This window comes from Pipistrellus kuhlii, unplaced genomic scaffold, assembly GCF_014108245.1.
Source record: "Pipistrellus kuhlii isolate mPipKuh1 unplaced genomic scaffold, mPipKuh1.p scaffold_m20_p_15, whole genome shotgun sequence".
NCBI classification, from domain to species: domain Eukaryota; kingdom Metazoa; phylum Chordata; class Mammalia; order Chiroptera; family Vespertilionidae; genus Pipistrellus; species Pipistrellus kuhlii.
The window spans coordinates 18,054,589-18,076,247 of record NW_023425460.1 but is presented as its reverse complement, the minus strand read 5'-3'; the positions used below and the strand labels follow the sequence as shown (position 1 = coordinate 18,076,247).

Below are 21,659 nucleotides of genomic sequence, written 5' to 3'. Positions count from 1 at the left end.
TAACTGCTCCTCACTGCTCCCCTAACTCAGAACCAGCAGTTACACCGCACACACACACACACACACACACACACACACACAGGCACTCGATCTTAACCAAAGGCCGAGAGAGGAAAGGACAAAAACATTATGAGAATTAAATGTATTACATGGAATACATGGATTTCAATTTTAAAAAAAATGCAGGTGGTTGCTTCTGCAGAGAGAAACTGGGAGACTAGGAAATGAGATAAGGAAGGAAACTTATTTTTTAACCTATAACCATAGGCATAAAAATTAAAAAAAGAAATTTTGTACTGACAGTAAATGAATTACACAGCTTACTCAGGGTTATATAATGTGTGTAGAGAGGAAATAAATGTTACAGTCACAACACACGCTGACTGGATTATTCTGAATGCTATTCCCCAATGGACTGGGGAACAGGCTTTGGCAAAAATAATTCATTATCTTTCTACAATGAGATCATACATCATACCTCCTACCATCTTCCTTAAAAACCAAGAGTGGGAAAGCCTCTTATTTATGCAATTAAATACGTTGGAAGAGAAAATACAAAAAAATATAATTTACTCCAACCTTCAAAAAGAAATAACAGAAACCCAGTGGACACAAGACAAGTGGAGTTTTCAACAGTAACCATGCGCTCTTTGGACATTCTCAAGTGGTGGGGGGAAAGGGGGTTGCTGATCCATGGCAGGGATTGGAAGAAACAATGGGTAAGGGCCCGCTGCTTTCAGAACCCAGGAGAGATTAAGTAAAAGCTATCAAAACACATCCCATTTTATTTGGTTTAAGATGACACTGCTCCCTCGTTTTCCCTTCAAGTGCATTTCTTTGCACAGACGCTGTATCCCAGGCCTTCACAAGCGTTAGGCAGGCATGATCACCCCACTTTTTATGTCACAAAAAGGCTCCTGGACCAAGGCAATTCTGCTAGAAAGCAGCAGAACCTGGACCCGAAACCCCACTCTGAACACCAAACGTGTGTGCTCACACTGGATCCTGAGCAAACCTAAGACAGGCGACTCTAGGCTCCGCCACCCACTCATCCCTAGTGCACCCGTGGTGTAATCACAGAAAATGATGCCCCACAGGCTCGCCCAGGGGGTGCCCGGTCTCTTTGGGAACCCTGCAGAGGGTGTGACAGCCAACAGCCATTTAGAGGCTCATCAGGACCTCATTAGCCTCTAAATGGCTACCTGACCTGGCAATTTCCACTGCCTGAATGCACAGATTTGGTTTAAAAAAAAGGGGTGGGGGGAGCGGGGGGGGGGGGGGGGGGGTGTTAAAATCCAACAACTTCTAACGCAGCAAATGTTGATTAAATAGATGCTGTTTTTCCTCCAACTGTTTTTGATATGCAGCTAAAAAAAAAAAAAAAAAAAAAAAATAGAAAAGAAAAAGCTGGTCAACCTTGCAGGGACCCAAAAAAAAGCAGATGTGAGGAGGTGCTTACAGTGACAAGTCTATTTTTAGCTAGCTCTTTACAACTCAGGTTCTGCAAGATCAAGCAGTAATTAAAAGAACTGAGAATGGACAGAACAAGAAGGGTTCCTGGCATTTCAGACACAAAAGGTCCAAATGGGAAAAAATATGACTTATGAGAAGAAAAAAAACACACACAAAAAACAGCAAAATGGGTACATCTATCGGTGGATATATGCTATAGTTGAGATATTATTTTTAGCTTAAAATAGCTTAGCAACACTAAGCTTAAAGGATATCTACTGGTTTTAGAAAAATGCACTTTACAACCTTTAAATCGTTTGCTAGAGCTTTTTTGTTAAAGCTGTGTTTTTCCTCCAATGTTTTCAATGGCTGCTATTTTTATGGGAAAGAGAGGGAAATTAACATAATAAAGGATGCAATCTAAAGTTGGAAAATCTCTTCCCCAACAATATTAATCTTAAAAAACAGAGGGCTCTCCTTGGCTTCCTGGAAAATATTCATATTGAGACAGATGGTGTAATTCTACCAATATCTGATTAATAAATCTGTAAAAGCTCTCCATTTTAAGAGGTTTTTCCCTCTCAAAAGCTATCCCCCAAGGAAAACTGGACAGTATAGCTGTTGTTACCAGAACTCAAGTTAGGTCCCTGGGTTATATTAACTCATTTGGAAAAGATCGAGCCACCCCGAGATCTGTTTGCCAAAAACTCAGTTTTCATCTTCCCCAAAAGACAGATGAAACGAACAGCTTTGCTGCCTGCGTGTTCTGCCAGTCTCTCAGGTGACATGCAATGCAAAAGCAGGGCATAAAGTTTCTGAACGGAAGGCTGGGAACAGAAAATATGCTTCTCCCTTGAAACAAAGAATCTAACAATAAAAAGAGAAACAGAAAAATAAAGAAACAACCCCCATTTCCTCCCCCTCCCCCCCACCAAAAAAAAAAAACAAACAAAAACCAAGCAATGAGAGATACAAGGAACAAGAAGGGGGAAGGAATCTTGAGAAAACTAATAACCATAGAGTTGGCCTCATTACAGTTTGCATGAGAAAGATTCAGAAATTATCTGTGTTTTAAATAGATAGCATGCAAATTCAAACCATTTGGCCCCATAGGGCTTAAACCAATACCCTGAATTCACCTATTTTAAAGCTGTAACTCAGGACACTACAAACAAAAACCCTGAAAGTGTTATGCCCAGCCCTGCCCTTTCAAAAGGAAGCCTGGTTGAGGATGGCCCAAGACCAACAATCAGAAATAAACTCCTGTTTCATCTCAGAGTAGCATCTTCAGTATGGGCATAAAACTCAAGGCATGATTTTCAATTTCTAATCAAAGTCCTAATGCTTTTATGAGCAATTTTAAATCTTACAAGAAGGTCAAAACATCCCAAACTAGAACAAAAAGAATTCAAACTAAGAAGTACATAGTCAAGCAAATTCTATTAATGTGTTTAAAATACAGCTCATGTGTTTGCCTTAAATGTACCTAAAGCAAAATGCTTGCTTAAGTATATTAAGTTTGTCTCTCCCCCCACCCTCAAAATCAGAATGTTCTATAAATGCACTTTTTATAAAGCAAATCTCAAACATTATGGAATAGTCTTCTGTGTGCAATATATTGTTAACATTAACAAAAAAGGCAGTCCCATGGAACTGAAATTATATTACATAACAGATGATCCACTGCGGTGCAGTACATTTTCACTGGAATTAGGATTATATAAAGAAAGATTTGTTCCTCAGGAATCAGCGTGAAAAATCTATTAACATTAACTGAAAAAGCCATAGGCGACGCAGTAACGCTAAATCTGTAAAATTCCAAGTACTACTGAAACCTGAGCATTTTCTTATTGTATCCGATTCCATGTGTGGCGTCCCAAAGCAAACTTCCAGCCCATTAAAAAAATACACGTCGGGTTAATTTGATCTAAAACAGGCTAACAGTAAGCATCCATTCAGTTTTCAATAGCTATTGACATTATCATTTGCCAAGGCTTTCTGGTGACCTCTGTGATCCAGCCCTCTGATAGGAGAGTCAGGACTCTTCACTGCATGGATTCTGGGCAAAATCCTCCTAGCAGGTAGAGGCACTGAACATCGCTCACCTGCGAGACATCAGTGAACATGCATGTGGACTGGGCTGAAACGTGTGTTTCCAAGTCTGAGCTTGTTAGTCTGGCCCAGGGCACGTGAGGCGAGCCTTCCGGCCAGCACCCTCAGGACCCAGCTCCCTCAATGCAACTTGAAAATACACTCAAGATGCCCCTGCCTCTGTTTCCACTTGTCAGCACTATTTCTCTCTTGTGTACTAACGACAGCCCCCACATCCATCTGCTTTGGACTACGTAAAGGCCACCGTAAGACAATAGCTACATGAAGTCATTGGTCTGTCAACAACTGTCATGTTATTAACATGAGCTTTGAAGAAGAGTTCAAAGAGACCCAGAACACCGAGTCTCTCAAAAACCAACTTTTCACAACAGCTGCACCGAGCAGCCTGGGCAGAAAGTCAGCCTCCCACCTCAAACGGAGAGAACATCACCACTTAATGTCTCCCATGCCCACACGAATTCCCACCTCCTCCCTCTTTGGTTACTGGAACCATCATTCTCAGCCAACACCCCAGGGTCGCATCCGTTACCTACTGCCTTTAAGTCAGCCTCCAGAGCAGCTGTCACACACCCTCCCTCTTTCTGAGCCCGGGCCCCAATCTTTGGTTCCTCTTCACTGGGCCACTGTCAAAGCCTCCTCACGGATCTCCAGGCCATCTGAGCAGAAAAACCCTGGTACTTCAACACCCTGCTCACAACCCTTCATGGCTCCCTGGCATTTAACTCCTTCGCATGGCATTCAAGAACCTCCACACAAGTGTCCCATACTTTTCTCGTGCTATTTTCACACCCAGCCCAGTTGACAGTGTAAGGGAGGTTTGTAAACATAAATGCCTTCAGAGTCTAGGCATCTAGCAAACAAAAATGAATGGGTCTAAGCACACAGAGTGGCAGCAACTGCCAATAAAGGCAAAACTTACAAGGTTTTAAAATGAAACCCACCAGGCTGGACAACACTTCTGGCTGCTCCCATGGTCCAGGGGCTTGCGGATGGCCAGCCTCGCTGGTCACACCAGACCCCTTTAACACAAGCTAGTGCACACTTCCTGCCCCACCCCCTGGTCACACCAAGCCCTCTGCCTAGAGTCCCCAAGTTGCTCACTCCACTTAAACTTTCTGAAACTGGGGAATGGCTCAAAAGACGTCTTCCAGTGTCTTCCCACACACCCTAACACAAGGAAGACTCCCCCTCCTTTAAGCTGTGACAAGCACGCTGTGTACTCGGTGTACATTTTAATGCCTAGTTCACTGTTTTTTTCACATCCTTTCTATTAGCTACTTCCAAAAGTGGTTAACACTGCAAGGCACTAGCTACTATGTACCAAGCACTTTATGTACGTCAATACACTAAACCACCATATTCTAGCTGGCAAGAAGTAGATTGGGGGTTAAAGCCTAGGTCTCTAGCTTCAAAGCCTTTGCCCTTACCCCTGATGTGTGCTGGGATCCTTGAGCATGTGGGTGCATTCTCAATCACCTTTCCAGCTCTATGAAGGGCACTGACCGGGATTTGAACTCAATTCTACTCCAGAGCATCCAGAGAACACCTTATCTATGCAAACACCGATTAGTCATTTAGATGGATAATAATATCACCACTTCCTAAAAGCTGTTTTGCCTTGGTTTCAACCTCAAAATGAGCACAACTAGGCAACTACAAACAATACCATTCGTATATGGATGTAGTATCCTCAGGTGACCATCACCCATATAAAGTAATATCACATTGCCAGCTCCTGCAAAGCCTCATGTGTTCCTTCCTGATCACAGCCCAATATCAACTAGCGGTAATCACTCTACTGATTCTTAAGGTATTTGCTTCCTTGCATATTTTTTTCTTAAATTTTACTGCCTACTTACTTCTAAACATTAGTATTGCTTGATTTTGTATTTTTTGTCTACCTTCTTCTGCCATATGAACTCGAGATTTCATTCACCCATGTACTGAGTGTCATTGTGACTTCTATTTTTATTGCCTTAATCCCATTGGAGAGTATACAGAATCTATCCACTCTATGGATGATGGGCATTTGGGGCATTTCTAGTTGTTTTTTACTATTATGAACACTGTCACAAAGGACATTCTGCTCCACATCTGGTGCACATGTGCACGCATTATGAAACATATACAGGAGTGGAACTGCCGGGTCATAATAAGGTAAGAGCAAAGTGTTTTCACAATGGCTGCAACCGTTTCCATTCTCTGAGAGAGGTGCATGAGAATTCTCTAGTCATGTCTTGTGCTTAATCTCGCCTTTCCTGATTACTAATTGGGTTGTGTGCTTTCTCATTTGTTTACTGACCACTAGCTATCTGCTTATTATGTGAAGATCCTGTTCAAGGCTCTGGCCATTTTCTTCTGGGTTTCTTATTGGTTTGTAGTTTTGTGTCAATTATATATCTTGCAAATATCTTCTCCCACTCTGGTGTGTCCTTGTGTTCTCTTTACATGACTTCCTATGATACCTCGTTGGTTCTCTTCTCTAGAAAACACTCCCAAATTTGGATGGGTAGTCTAGGTTTCTGTTGAGAACCTCTGTCCAGTTGCTTATCTGTTATCTCCATTTGGATGTACAGATGTCTTGACTAAACTTCTCATTCCAAGTCTGTCCTATACTTGCTCTCTTTCCCATCTTACATAATTCTAGCCATGGAGGCCAAAACCTCTAAGTCTCCCTAAATCCTGTCTCGCTCACAACTACTTCAAGGCATTAGGAAGTTCCGCTCTCTTTGGTTGTAATGTTCTTCCCTCAGAAAGCCACATGATTATCTTCCTCCTTTTCAAGATTTTGCTGATACTACCTGAATGACTAACTTAACATTTCAACAGCCCCTTACCTGTCCTTACGGTGTCCTAATTTTTTCTGCAGCATTAAATATATCCTCATAGCTTTTGAAGCTATCTTTTAAGTTTTCACATCAACTAGTTATTGCTGAATACAGAAATACATTTTATGTGAAAAATAAACACAACTCAATTCTAATTATTTACCTGTAAGTTCTTTAAGATTTTTCAATTACCCAATCATAAATAAGTGACAATCTTAATTCCCCTCTTCAATCCTTATATCTTTTATCTTTTTCTTCCCTTTCTGTACTGACTACAAACTATAATGATGAGCAAAAGTAAATACAGCAGGCATTCTTATCTTGTTCTTGACTTTAAAGGGAAAGCTGTTAAATTGTCATAATTCTATTCTTAGCTCACTAGGATTTTATCGTGAGTTATTATATTTTATTAAGTCCCTTTACTCCATGTATGAATATGATCATGACTTTTCTTTTGAGTCTGTAAATATGGCCAATTACACTTACAAACTTTCCATTTTTCCATTAACTCTGCATTCCTTGTATAAATGCAACCTGGCCACAATGCATTATTCTTTTAATTTGCTATTGAATTCATTTTCCTTATATTTTATTTAAGATTTTTGCTTTATTTAAGATTGGTATTTCATTGTAATTTGCTTTTCTTGAACTGTACTTAAGTTGGAACATTATGGTTATGTTAGCCTTAAAATATTATAAGTTGGGAATCTTTTTTTTTTTTTTTTTTTACTTTAGTTTACAGAAGATTAAAATTATTTCATCTTTGAATGCTTGGTACATGTCTTAGTGAAACCATCTAAATCTGAAATTCTTTTTCTAGGAAGTCTGTCGATCAATGATTTAATTTCTCTACTAGGTTAAAAACTCGTTTTCTATTTCTTCTTCATTCAGTTGTAGAAAGTTATGTTTTTCTAAGAATTGTGTCCATCTTATCTAAAACTTCAAATGTATTGCCATAATGTTATTCATAGGTTATTAACTTACCTTTTGAATGTAAAATTTAAAAAAAGTGATGTTTCTAGTTTCCTAACGAAGGTTTCAAGCTTGGCTTTTATTTCTTTGAATGTAATAAGCTCGGTAATCAATGTCTGATAAATTCAATATCCAAAGTATCTGTCAAGTCCATTTCTGTTGTGTTCTTTCTACTGGTTTATCATTTGTGAAATCTCCTATCTCCACCTGCCTGGTTCTCCTTGTGTGTTGGACCACGCAGTTGAAATTTTAATTGTAGGAGAAACTTGTGGCCTAAGATGATGGTCTCCTTCCTCCAGAAAATTCCATTCTCTTTTGCCAGGTACTTTCCAGTTTGAAATTACCTTAATCCTAAACCAAAGCTTCATGTTCTCTGGCTTCCCCAGTTGATGTGAAACTGGTACTCTCTTATCCTGAAGGCATAGCTCTTCAAGACTCCAGCTTGAAGTGGGACGATTTATCTCCACCTCTGGCCAGCCCCAAGACCTGACTTCACACCAACCCCTCACAACTACCAAAAGCATAACTCGTTTTCTCAGCTGTTTCTTAATGAATAGCAAATGCTCACAGAACAAAAGCCACCCTGAGTGCTGGGGTCTTCTCTCAACTCCCAAACTCCCCAGATCAATAGTTCTTCACTATCTTGTTAGTTCTTTCAAATAAAAATTTCAGAGCATTTTGTTTAGCTTTTATTCACCTTTAGCGAGGTTTGTCTGAATTATCAAATCTGTCATTTTCCAGGGAGGAAGGCACAAGTAACTTTTTCAAGGAAGAAAAATAGCTAGGTCCTTCCAGAAAACTAATTATTTTGTAAATGTTATTTCCTTGTCGGTACTGTCAACACCAAGGACTAGCGTCAAGCCTTCACTTCTGGGCAGATGGCTCCAGTAGGACATCAGTCTTCCCTTCCCAGAATGCCTAAAGGGCAGTGTTTGGGCTTCCTGGATCTCCAATAGTAAGATGCTGCTTAAAGACACCTTCAAAGAAACCTGGTTAGAAAGGTTAGAAAAATGATGCTGCACAAATAAGATAAAGAAGTCCTTTAGGCTCTGGAGTCCACCTACTGCCCTGAAAATCCATTTCATACAAACTAGCAAGGAATAGAGAGTGCTTTGCCCAAGGAAAGAATTCATTCTAAACTGAGACATTGTTGTAAATTAAAATTAAAAGCTTCATCTTTCTTATCTAGTCTATGAGTAAAGAAGAAAAAGGAAAATTAAGACAGCAGCAGGATATAACTGTATTTTAAGACAATTATGGGGGGTGGGGGAAACAGCTGTAGTTCATAGTTTGAAAATGAAAAAGAACTGACCCCCAAAATGCAAAACATTGCAACATTTATAACTGCAGTTTTTAAAGCATTTCAAAAGCATTCTCAGTTCTTGAAGGACATGGACATATCCGTCAATAAACCAGACTCACCTTTTCAACTAGAAATAAAATATTCACCTCAACTCCAATTCAACCTCTCACGCCCAGCTTCATCTAATTATGTTTACTTGCACTTTCCTTTTACTGTTAATTTCTCTCTGCCTGCATTTTCTCACATTTTGTCAGAAGGCCGGCATAAGAAGCTTCTAAGCCCTTCCTCTTGCCCTTACATTTTTTGGGAATCCGTGCTGGTACATCAAATCTAACCACAATGTCAATACACATGTACCCACTTTGAAAGAAACACAATGATCTCTTGAGACTAAAGGAGTGCATCAGAGAGTCCTGTCCTTTCTAATCATAATACACATTATGTAGGACCGAGAAACTTTTGGCTCGCAACTGACAGGAAAATTCTGGTTTATAATCTGGCCTCTGGTGGTTGCAGCATTTGAAATGCATTAAAAATATCCCGGGAGCTCTTGGCAGATGTAGCATGAATGTGATGCATAAACTCCCTGCTCCATGAACAGAGACAAAGAACAGACAAAGCTGAGGATCAGATAATTTGGGATGAAAAGCAACATTTAAAAAAAAAAAAAAAAACGGGGACAAAAAACCCCCAAACAACTCAGCCCCAACTGCTTTGTAAGCTATTAGGTGAGAGCAATTTTTAGAAAACCAAAAGGCCACACCACCTTACTAAAAAGCACACATTTCAAGGTCTCTTCTCCCTGCCGTTGGGAGAACCAAGTTTTCATCTGAATGGATGCGATGGCAGTCTTAGCCCAGGCGACCTTGAAATGAACAAACACAGTTACACACATAGACACGTCTCCCTGACCTATTTTACTGCCTGCACAAAGTCACTTCACTGTCATCTTAATAACCTGGGTAACTTGGAGAGGGAAAAGGCTGCCTCAGATTTTGGTTGTACATGCTGGAGAAGAATAATATTGGGAGTCCACGCTCATTTCTCATACCCGGAGACACAGCCTTTTCGGGAGTCAGGAAGCATCTGCTCCAGAAGACTGAACTCATTAAGATGCTATTGGAAGGAGAAACTACTCCGGAATTTAGGGGGTTGTGCAGGGGGAGTGGGGGGAAGGGAGGGAGAGGGCAAATGAAGTTTGGTAAGCCTTTGTCTAGATAAACAGGCACATTTGGGGACTTGTTAAATTTTTTCCTCCCAGGTTTTATTCCAGTGCTAACAGAGATGAAAGAATAATGCGTTGCACGATATCTTTCTGAACTGCTCAGCTATCCATCATTTGGCAGAGGCAGCTTCAGCTGTGGTTTCTGCCCAACTTCCTTCCTTTCCTCTGCATATCATCTTTCCCTAGATGCCAGGAAATTTCAACTACTTTACTCCCTGGAGGCATTCTAACCCTAGGGATCAAGCTAATAATGATAATAAAAACAAGCCATGCCACATAACAGCAGGCCCAGAGAACCTTTGTTCTTAAGTACTTCCCATAATCAATAAGAATGTGCCCCTCAAAAGGACCTGAGTATCATAAATTCTATGATAGCTACAGTGGCATTATTTTCTGAGGACAAGATCTGATTTCTAACGTGAATCAAAATTACAATACTACAAACCTATTTGTTATTCTACGGTCTGAAATTTCAAAGCTGCATCAGATAGAAAAGAATCGGAGATATATGTAATGCTCAGCACTCTTCTTATCTCAATCCTGTTTCAGGGTTTTAAAAAGAAGAAAAAAGTATGCACTAACTTCTGGCAGTGGTATGGTTGAGAAGAGTGCGGGCAACAATTGAACAGGGTTCCCAGGAGAGCAGGATGTGAACGTGACCCGTCAGGCTTACATAAAATGCAAGTGAGAAAATCCACAACTGCTAAAACCATAATTAATCTCAGCAATGACAGGTCTTCCAGTTGGCAATGGTGACTGATGGTTAACAGTTAGCCAGGGGAATTAGGAATCAAAGAAAAAAGTTTAAGCCAGTGGAATGAATCATATCCAGAACGACAAGACAGTTAAACTAATCATTAGAGCTTTCTATGTACAATTGCTATTAACGATCTGGGCAATCTAGAATCTTCTGTTATCTGCAAATGAGCCTGACTCTGCAGAGAGCTTCTGTGTATTGCTGTCCATGACAAACAGATGCAACTACCATAGTAAGACTCTGAGCTGTCAAAGTCAGTGACACAGAAGGAGGTTTCAATAAATAAGGATAAAACAAGCATCAGAATTTTTAAATTTCCTCATTAGAAAATAACATAGGCCCTACACAGTTTGGCTCAATGGACTGAGCACTGGCCTGTGGAGTGAAGGGTCCTGGGTTTGATTCCAGTGAAGGGCATGTACCTTGGTTGCAGGTTTCTCGGTCCTGGTGCATGCAGGTGGCAACCCATCGATGTTTCTCTCTCACATCGATGTTTCTCTCTGTCCCTCTCCCTTCCACTCACTCTAAAAATAGGTGAAAAAAATATCCTTCAGTGAGGATTAACAACAACAACAACAAAAAATAAAATAAAATAAAATAAAATAAAATAAAATAAAATAAAATAAAATAAAATAAAATAGATACAGTATCCCCCCTTATCAGCAATCTTACTTCCCACTGTTATCTGCAGTTAACTGTGGTCCAGAAATAAGAATGTATAAGCTTTAAATTGCATACATTCTGAGTAGCGTGATGAAACTTTGTACATCCCACTCCATCCTGTGTGGGACATGAATCATCTCTCTGTCCAGTGTATCCATGCACATAGGCTACCTGCCCATTAGCCACTTAGTGCCATCTTGTCCATCACATCGACTATGGTGATGCCATACATGGTGTTTGTGCTCACGTAACCCTTATTTTACTTAATAATGGCCCCAAAGCATAAGAGTAATGATGCTGGCAATTCGGATATGCCAAAGAGAAGCTATCAAGTGCTTCCTTTAAGTGAAAAGGAGCAAACATAGTATGTATAGAACATTATATGTAGTATATACACATTTATAGTACTATTTGCAGGTTCAGATGCCCACTAGGGTCTTGGAACATATTCCCCAAGGATAAGGGAGAACCACTGTAAATTTTAATTACAAAAGTAATTCATATTGTTTGTTTTTTTTAATGAGAAGGAAAGGGGCACACAAAAATTAGCCTAACATATAAGTTCAGCACCCAAATAGAAGTGCAGGTAACATTTGGAGAACAGCTTTTCAGATTTAAAAAAAAATTACATATATATATTTGACATATAACAATGTAAATCTAAGGAGTACAACCTATTGATTTGATAGATTTATAAGTTGTAATACGAAGGCCATTGACGTGACACCACCTCTATCACATCACATAATTAGCATTTCATTTTTGTGGTGGGAAGAATTAAAATATAGTCTCTTCATAAGTTTGATGGTTGTCTACACTCACTATCCTGTACATTAGACTTTTTTATTTAACATGCAAGTTCTAAATCAAATTCTGATGAAGAGTTTGCTAAGGCAGCATTTCTTATAAATTTTAATTACAAGTTATAATTAAACTGCAACTTCTCTTTCAAGATATCCAGGGCATGCCCTAACGGGTTTGGCTCAATGGATAGAGCATCAGCCTGCAAACTGAAGGGTCCCAGGTTTGATTCTGGTCAAGGGCACATGCCCATGTTGTGGGCTCAATCCCCAATAGGGGGTGTACAGGCAGCAGCTGATCAAAGATTCTCTCTCATCATTGATGTTTTTATCTATCTCTCTCTTCCTCTCTCTCTCTCTCTTCCTCTCTGAAATAAAAAATAAAAATAAAAAATAAAAAATACATAAATAAAAGATCTCCACAGAAGAATTTAGTTCTGATGTAGGCTTGCGCTGAATTTACCAAAAGTATAAAGAAGTTCTTTATAGGACAATTTCTCACTAGGGAACCAATCCTAGTCTGGGCTCAGAAGGAAACAGATTTTTCAGATAAGAGTTTAATTCTATGTCTATCTATTGGATATATACAAAAGCAAGGGAGAAAAGCTGCCCAGCCTCTTTTGTATGTGTGTTTATTTCAGGAGCATTAACATATTCAGAGGTGCTTTAAGCTCTCTCCCAAACTCGATCCTCTAAAACGGCAAAGAGATTTCCTCTGATCCACCCTTGAAGAGACTCCCATCTCTTGAAGGGGTGTTAGATACCAGCTCAGTCAGCCAATGGGAAGGAAGGTGTCTCTTCCATAGGAATAATCTAATTTTGCTCTCAGGCCCAAAGAATTCCTTTGAAATGCACATAAAAGCATTGTCTAATCTCTAGGAGAGACAAGAGTCAAAGCATGGTGACAAAACCAAAACAGTTCTACAAATAGCCTCTCAGTGGCCTTCGGGTGAAAAAATGCTCAACACTTCCACAGTGAACAGATCAGTTCGCACGTGCCTATCAGTGACACCTGCAGTGCAGGGGTTGCTCTCAGCAGGTTTTTCATAACAAAGTCCTATCCAGAAGCAACCATCCTAGAGAGCCACAATAACGTGATTACACAGTGGACAAGGCTATCGGTACCGGTTACTCTAAAGGTCTTCCAGATGGAGATGGGTTCTTTCACACTGGGTGGCAGAAACTGTGAGCCTTCCAGGAAGGATGGGATGAATACAGGAAATGAATCCTGGCCCCCAGGCGGGGCGGGGGGCGGGGGGGAGGCTCAGGTGATGGATACCATAGACCACTAACCACTAGCCCTTCGCCCTTCTTCCTTGAAGATATCCTCCCTGTAGCTCCCTGAGATCTCTCCAACTGGCCAGCCATAGAAGAGAGCTTCTTAGGTCTTCACCACAAAATGGGCAATAGTAAGACCCGATGTCTAAGTGAGAGAATAGACACAGCTCTAGAACTTGGCGCAGACCTCAATCCCAAATTCCCTGCCACCCATCTCCTTTCCAGAAATGCCTAAGAACCAGAAATGGGGAGTGAGGAGTTATTAATGGGTACATAGTTTGTTTGGGAAAGTTCTGGAAATGGATAGTGGGATGGCTGCACAGCCACGAACGTTGAAAACAAGGAATGTTTCTGACAGTGTTAAAAATCAAGATGCCTGGTTACACACCACACTCAGAACAACAAACTATAATTGCATACCTTTAGTGCTAGAAAACGCTACCAAGGTGATGCAGTCAAAGGTCAAATTAACCTTCTCCCTATTTTTCTCCTCAAAATCAGAATGCACATGAATAAGCAAAATGAGAAACGGCCATAAATCTCAATCAGACACAAATGCCTCAGAACCTCTATTCTTCCCATTTCAACAGTGGCCATATAAATCAAAAAAAATTTTTTTGCAAGACTGTAATGGTATCTTTCTTTAGGAGTTAGGTAGAAAAATGAGAATAAAACAAAGATCGAGTGAAAGTTGCCTGGACCGTATACGGTTTTAACACTGAAGCTTCTATTCTAAAGCTTCTGGTCTTCTCTTATAGGATAATCTATGTTAGATGGTTAGAAAAAATTTAGGAAGTTTTTTATAAAAGCCTTGAATATCCTTTTATTATCACCTCACTAAAATACAGATGTCAACCAAATTCATGAATGCAAGTGATGCCAGGAAATAGAAAATACAAGGGCCTGTTTCTACCTGTCACAGTCTGCTGGCGAATGGCAACAGTGGTCCTCCCGGGATGATTTCATCTCTGCTCCCTATTTTGGATAAGCTGTGTTAAAGGAGGGAGAGCCTTTGAACTAAAAAAACAAATAAAAAAAAAAACCAGCCGAAACTGGTTTGGCTCAGTGGACAGAGCATCAGCCTGTGGACTGAAAGGCCCCAGGTTCGATTCCGGTCAAGGGCATGTACCTTGGTTGTGGGCACATCCCCAGAACAGGGTGTGCAAGAGGCAGATGATCGATGATTCTCTCTCATTGATGTTCCTAACTCTCTATCCCTCTCTCTTCCTCTCTGTAAAAAATCAATAAAATATACTTAAAAAAAAAAAAAAGAAAAAAAAACCAAACCTTCCTGAATGTTTGGTGTAGTGTCTTTTACAAACTATTAGTGTTAATGTTGTTCTAATATTTAAAACAAATAATTTTTTTAACTTTTAGTATTTATTAACACATTACACACCTATCTGAACACAACTAATGGCATGTAATTTGAATCATGGATTGTGATTTTATTTCCCCCCTCCTCCCCAAATGGACATTTCGCTGTATATCCCCATATTTTAGTGCAAAAGATCTAGTTCTGGCTGCCAAAAATGTTTATGCATTCATTACAGATTCAACATAAAGGGGGAAAGAAATTTCACATTTGGTATTAATCCTCCTCTATCCGAAAATACTGCATCCAGCACTCCCTCCCAGGCCGAGGCCTCAGGCTCCGCAGCTGTTTCTGGAAACGCCGGTGTAACATAGCTCACCTTCCCCTGAGCGGATGAGCTAGGGAACCACACCGCTGCCATCTTTACCAGGTATTTTTAATCTCCGAAGACTGTTAGCTACAAGCTCATCAGCAAATGTTTTGAGCGAACTGCTCCATCAATGTCGTGTTTTTTCCTGGAGAGAACAGCAGGCAGGGGAGGCGAGAGGGGAGAGGAGAGAATTTACCTGCATCAGTTTTCTGGAGAGCTCATTAGTGAGGAACTCTTCCTCCTTCTCATAATTCACAGCGAGGGTTTCCTTCTCCTTCTGCAGAGCCTGGATTTTCTTGAATAATGTGTTACTGATGAATTCCTCTTCCTGCTCAGCCCTGGCTTGCTGTTTAAAAAGAAAGAAACAAACAAACAAAAAAACACACAAGTTAAGGAAACAATAAATTTACTAATTAAAATATAGTTCTTATTTCCACTGAGAACACCCATTTTAATTAGAGCCCTATTTTTAACTGTGAACCCACACACCCCAAAAAGCACGCATCAGAGGAACTCAGCAGCAATCCCCCTGTTACCTCCAAGGGCCTCCTTGGACTATGCATGGTCCCCCTTCTTAAAGGGATATTTCACGTCATTAACAAAGACTGCTTTGCAGTTTTTCAAAGCAATCTCAAGTCTATCACCAGAATATGGAAAGCGCATTCTCACATGGCGGATGAGTCCAATTCTGGGTACGCGCACATCGATCCATAACTGTTCGCAAGTCACTACATCTCACAAGTTCATACAGCACGTCCTCACACCCTGTCACTTTGGTCCAGATCAGTTCATCATCAGGTTGATGAGAGTGTAGGAACTCAGCCCTTTGTTTATATCAAGTAACCTGTCGGACAGCAGTTCCGAGAACCTACCCACAAGGTTAAGTGAGAACTTACTGTAATTACAATATCCAGGCAACATTTTTTTAACTGCAGCAGAGAATTTCAGCTCAGTTTAAAAAGTAAAGTTATGTCACCTCTTTAGAGTGTTATTGAAAAGGCTTGGGTGTGTCATTTACAAAGCACTACAGAGCCCTAACCATTTGGCTCAGTGAATAGAGCATTAGCTTGCGGACTGAAAAGTCCCAGGTTCGATTCCGGTCAAGGGCATGTACGTTGATTTCAGGCACATCCCCAGTAGGGGGCATACAGGAGGCAGCTGATTGATGTTCCTCTCTCATGGATGTTTCTAACTATCCCTCTCCCTTCCTCTCTGTAAAAAAAAAAAAAAAAAAAAAATTATATATATATACACATATATATAATTTTAAAAAGCACTACAGATACACATGGATTCATTTACATGTTCATTGAGTAGTAACTGTAAGGAAATAAACCAAATGGCTGAAAAGTAGTTATTGCAAAGTAGTGGAGATCCAGGAGGTGCAGAGTAAGGGTGGATAAAAGAAGTTTCTTTTTTTTAATCTATTTTCCTACTGGGATTGCTTTTGGAGATGAGGGCAAGAAAGGTCAGGCATTATTGTATTTTAAAAAGAGATTAAAACAGTTCCAGGCATAAGTCAATGGGGTTGAAAATATTCTTCTGTAAACCCCCGACCCCCCATCTATGCTTGAACAGAATCAACAGAAAAACCAACCACCCTTGAAGGAAATTAATGTTTTTCAGAAAGAAAAAAAAAATACTTGTTTCGGATGGACTCAGCTGTATTGCAAAGCCCTTTTTAAACGGCAACATTTTGATGCATTCATCCCTAATAATGCATTCCTGCTTCATCTGCCAAGTCAAGGGAAGGGAAGCGACATCGACTCCAAGCCTGGTCCAGCATCTGTCACTTAAAATAACAGGAGAGTCAGAGGGCAGGGCACCAAAGGCCACCTGCATTAAGCCAACTACCACCTCTTATTGTCCAAAGGTCCAACAACCACTCCTGACTCCGGTGGTTTAGATTTCTGTCCCTCTTTACCAGCTTCCCCCAAACCCACGCTTGAACAGGCCTGGTTTCTGGGAGTCCATCCCTCCTGCTCCCCATCAAGGCGGCCCTGAGGCGGGACTCCAGTCTCTGGAACTGCCTGCCACGCAATTCTCCAAGAGAGAGCCAAAGGCGGCACTGAGGCTGAAAAACATAGCTATGTAAAAAGGGGAGACTGGGAGAAGCTCCAGCACTCCCGCTTCTTTAAGAAACCATTTGGGATGATAATCCAGGAGAGTTAGTTGAGCAATTAGGAACACATCACAGCTAATAAATCTTTATTCCCAGCCCGGCGCACCCACGGAGCAGTCTCCTGGGTCCCCAGTGGTTCCCTTACACATTTCATACTTCGTCAGCACTTCTCAGTGTCTATTCTTCCCACTCGAGTCCAGGAAGATGGCTGAGGATCGGCACCTGCCCTCCCACTCCAAATGAATCCCCAGCCATTTCCAAAACTCATATATCATAGTACTTCCAGGTCTCGTTCGCGTGCCAGGGGCAGGAAGCCAGAGAATGTATTCAGGGCGGACTTGACACATGTACCCAAGTCCATAATCTGTTCAAGCTACCTGTTTTTCTGGTTTTCACTGACCAAGCCCTCCTATAGGATGTGAATTCTCAATATTTCTCCGGGTACAGAACAAAAGGGTAGAGAGGAATCCTTTTTTTTTTTTTTTTTTTTGGCGATTTGCACTTAGAATTCAAAAGGGTGTTTTCCATAAATTCATTTCATTATCAAGTCAGTCTTAATGTAAGTTGCCACCGGACATTCACTATTTTAAGCACATTTAATCCCAAGCCGTACAAGAGAACCAGGCGCACAGGCTCAGCTGACCCTTTTCCCTTTGCACCGTGGCCTGGAAGGGAGGAGCTGAAATGAAGAGGCTTAGGCCCTAAAGAGGCCTGTTCACGGAGCTGCCACCCACTTCCCCTTTCATCGAACCATGAAGTCACCGGAACGACAGATTTCAGTGTAATAGAAAGCAGAGCATTTGATAGAAAGTAGATTAGTGGCGGCCAGGGTAGGGGGCGGATGGGAAGAAGGAGGACTGCTAACGATACAAGGTTTCTTCTCGGGGTGATGGCAATTCCTGGAATTAGTGCTGAGTTTATACCACCTTGTGAATACACGAAAAACCACCAAAGTGCACCCTTTGAAAAAGGGTGAGTTTTATGGTATGTGAGTAATATCTCCATTAAGAAAAAAGAACTCTTGCTGAAACCAGTTTGGCTCAGAGAATAGAGCATCGGCCTGCGGGCTGAAAGGTTCCGGGTTTGATTCTGGTTGAGGGCATGTACCTTGGTTGAGGCACATCCCCAGCAGGGGGTGTGCAAGAGGCAGCTGATTGATGATTCTCTCTCATCAATGTTTTAATTCTCTATCCCTTTTTCTTCCTCTCTGTAAAAAATCAATAATATATATAATTATATATATATCATATATGTGATATAAAATCATATATAAAATCATAAAATTATATATATAAAATCAATTATATATATAATATATAATATATATATTTTTATATATAATATAATATATATATATATTTTTTTTTTTTTAAAGGAAAAGAACTCTGATGAACAGGCCCAATATTTCACAGAACACCTGGTTTCCTCTGCCATTCTTCCCAGTGTTAAGAAGAAACAAAATCGCAAAATGGAGTTTTAACAGTAAGCCCCCACCGAGACCTAAGTACTAACCTAATAATGAGCCTCTCCCAGGAATGGAATTTTAAAACAATCAATCTAGACTTTTCCTGGGCTGGGCTGGTGAGGTAATCTGTAATCTGGCTGATAAAACCCTCTGCCTTCAGGAAAATGACTCTGCCTGAAATAATCCACTCTTTTAACTTCCCCGTCCCACCCTCCTCCTGCCCAGAAAAACCTTCTGCTTCATCCAATAACGGCTCAGAGCCCCTCTCCCTTTACCAGAGGAGTGCTGCTGGCCCAATTCATGAATCCTTCAATGAACCGATCAGATCTTCACGTTGACTTGATTTTTTTTTCTTCTTTAACCCCAGGGAAAGCAGCGAATTTTTTTAATTGGGGGCAGGGACATGAAGGGGGCTAGATCTGTTCTAAAAGTACTTTCAAAGTAAGTGGCGTGTCACCAATCATGAGAGATGGAGGCCTTGGCAAACAAAAATCATTCTCCACTTCCGAACGGGCACGTATTTCCAGGCAAAGCTCATTAATAAAAAAACGCCTCGCTCAGGGCCCGTGAATACCGTGAGGAAGCTGGTTAAGCCAATCTAACGGAGGCGGAGCCTGACAGAGTTTATTCGAGGTTTACCAAAGGGCTGGTACTCTGCCTCCCACAGCATCTGAGCACCCAGAGAAGAACCAACCCTGGGGAGGACAGGATTCGGGGTCCTAGTAGTTCGCCCTGTTTCCAATGGGCCTCAGATCATTTTGGGAATTAACATGTAAATGCTGCCAAAAAAAAACAAAAAACAAGCCGCTGTATCTAATTATAGCCTCAGAGGAGACAGGTTTAAAAGAACAGATACGGTGTACTGACAACCATGAATAAAAGGTAATTATCAGAGTATGAGCCATGCAGTACAGAAAAACAAAGTATCCACTTTTTTTTTTTTAATCCTCACCTCTACACCATACTCTAAATGAGGATATTTTTCATTGTTTTTCTAGAGAGAGTGGAAGGGAGGGAGGAGAAGAGAAACACTAAAGTGAGAGAGACACGTCAACTGGTGGCTTCCTGCACTCGCTGTGTGATTGATCCATCAGGGGATGGAGCCTGCAACCCAGGTACATGCCCTTGACCGGAAATCGAACCCGAAACCCTTTGGTCCATGGGCTGTCATCACTCCAACCACTGAGCAAAGCCGGCCAGAGTGTAAGAAGTATCCACTTTGATCTTGAGCTTAGTCCTGGCTTTTTCTTCCCTAACTCCAAACAGGCATTTTTATTTAAGACGTAAAATAAATTACCTTTACAATTTATCGCCCCCCTCCCTCCTCCCCCTACTCCCCCCAAGAAGCCAAGAGCTAGAAGCAAAGAAGCAAACTACAGGCACCATTTGCAACAGGTGCCCTAAACTGGCTATACCAGTGGTCGGCAAACTCATTAGTCAACAGAGCCAAATATCAACAGTACAAGGATTGAAATTTCTTTTGAGAGCCAAATTTTTTAAACTTAAACTTCTTTTAACGTCACTTCTTCAAAATGGAACAAAGAACAGAAACACTAAACAGGCCGTGGTATTTTGTGGAAGAACCACACTCAAGAGGCCAAAGAGCCACAAGTGGCTCGTGAGCCACGGTTTGCCGACCACTGGGCTATACTATATGAAGTTTCATTAATTGTATCAATATATTTTCCTTTTTACCTGAAATGCTTAAAAAAAACTCAGCATACCTAAACACATCCAAATTCAAAAATAAAATTCTACTTCAATAACTCAATAAATAAAATTGTCTTTCAAGATTAACTAACTCTATAAACTCTCAAAAAAAAATTAACAAAAACATTGGGAAATTTTCCAAGAAAAACCTTTTCTTATTGTTTTGCTATGTTTATAGACTGAAGATTAAAAAATTATTCCTTCCTCAGGAGGAAATTTAAAAATTTGTGATTGTGTGCTCATGTTCAATATGATTCTATGTCCTATGCTGAGAAATAGAGTGAATTTGGTATAATCTTATTCATGTATCCGTGTCTGCTATTTTCTCCTCACTTATCAGTAAACGCTCCATGTCTGCAAATGTGAGGACTAGAGTACAAAACATTTCTCCATCATTATTTCCCATCCTACCAAAAAGCCAATGTAACAACGGGGACCGGGGAGGGGGGGACAAAGAAGATATGGGAGGAGGGGAAACAGGAGAAATGTACCAGGCCCACTGGAAAAAAATAAACACCAAAATAATTATTAGAGAAATTTACTTCCTCCTGAGTCAGTACTTACTTAGGCAACTGTCCTCTAAATGAGCACAATTTTCTGCAGATAAGAAAAACACAGTTCGTTCTGACCCGCTGTTGCTATGACTAAGGCACAAAATTGATAGGAAATTCCACTGTGATTGTTTAGCGTTTCTGTTCTTTATCAGTGGCATTTGGAGACCCAGGGTTAGTGCAGAAAGGCGAAGGCAGAAACTCAACGGTAGCACTCACTGCTGAGGATCAAATCCAAGTGGCAAAACCAAAATTATGCGGAATGATGCAATTCATGATCTGTCAATTGTTTTGTTTTGTTGTTGTTTTTTTTTTAAAAAGGACAGCTTTTCAAAGCAAGAATTACAAGCAAAATGGATTTGATAGCAGCCATGTGTAAAGAATATAATCAAGAAAGTTTAAGTGACTACTAAGATAACACTGTTGTATTTGTTTTAAAAGAAATTCCTTTTAAGTTGATTGCTGACTTGTTGTAATATAAAATAAAATAAAATCCTAGAAGATACCTTGAAATTCTAATGCAGAGGTCACCAACCTTTCAGACCTCGCGGACCACCAGTTGGCAACCACTATACTCTAATGCATATGAATCCACACAAGCTCTATTTATCGTTTAAATTTATTTACATTTAAAAATATATCATTTTAACTATTTAAATTTACTCTTCTGCTGACTAATAACTTACAGCCCACATTTATTGATTTTAACGCCTCAGCTTAGTGTAGCATCTAACAC

General features: G+C 40.4%; 1 protein-coding gene across 7 annotated transcripts in view; it reads right to left on the bottom strand.

Moving 5' to 3' along the window:
* The window catches only part of CCDC6 (coiled-coil domain containing 6), a 126,891-nt gene that overhangs the window by 61,539 nt on the left and 43,693 nt on the right, over window positions 1–21,659 (bottom strand). For 6 of the 7 annotated variants that reach the window (XR_006741676.1, XM_045581853.1, XM_045581852.1 and 3 more), the window contains exon 2: window positions 15,272–15,421. The exons of the other annotated variant lie outside the window; for it this stretch is intronic. Coding sequence is in view for 5 of the 6 variants with exons in the window: in XM_045581853.1 (XP_045437809.1) it covers window positions 15,272–15,421 (150 nt within the window). In the remaining variant the exon portion in view is untranslated. The remainder of the gene's footprint in view (window positions 1–15,271; window positions 15,422–21,659) is intronic. 7 annotated transcript variants of the gene reach the window in all.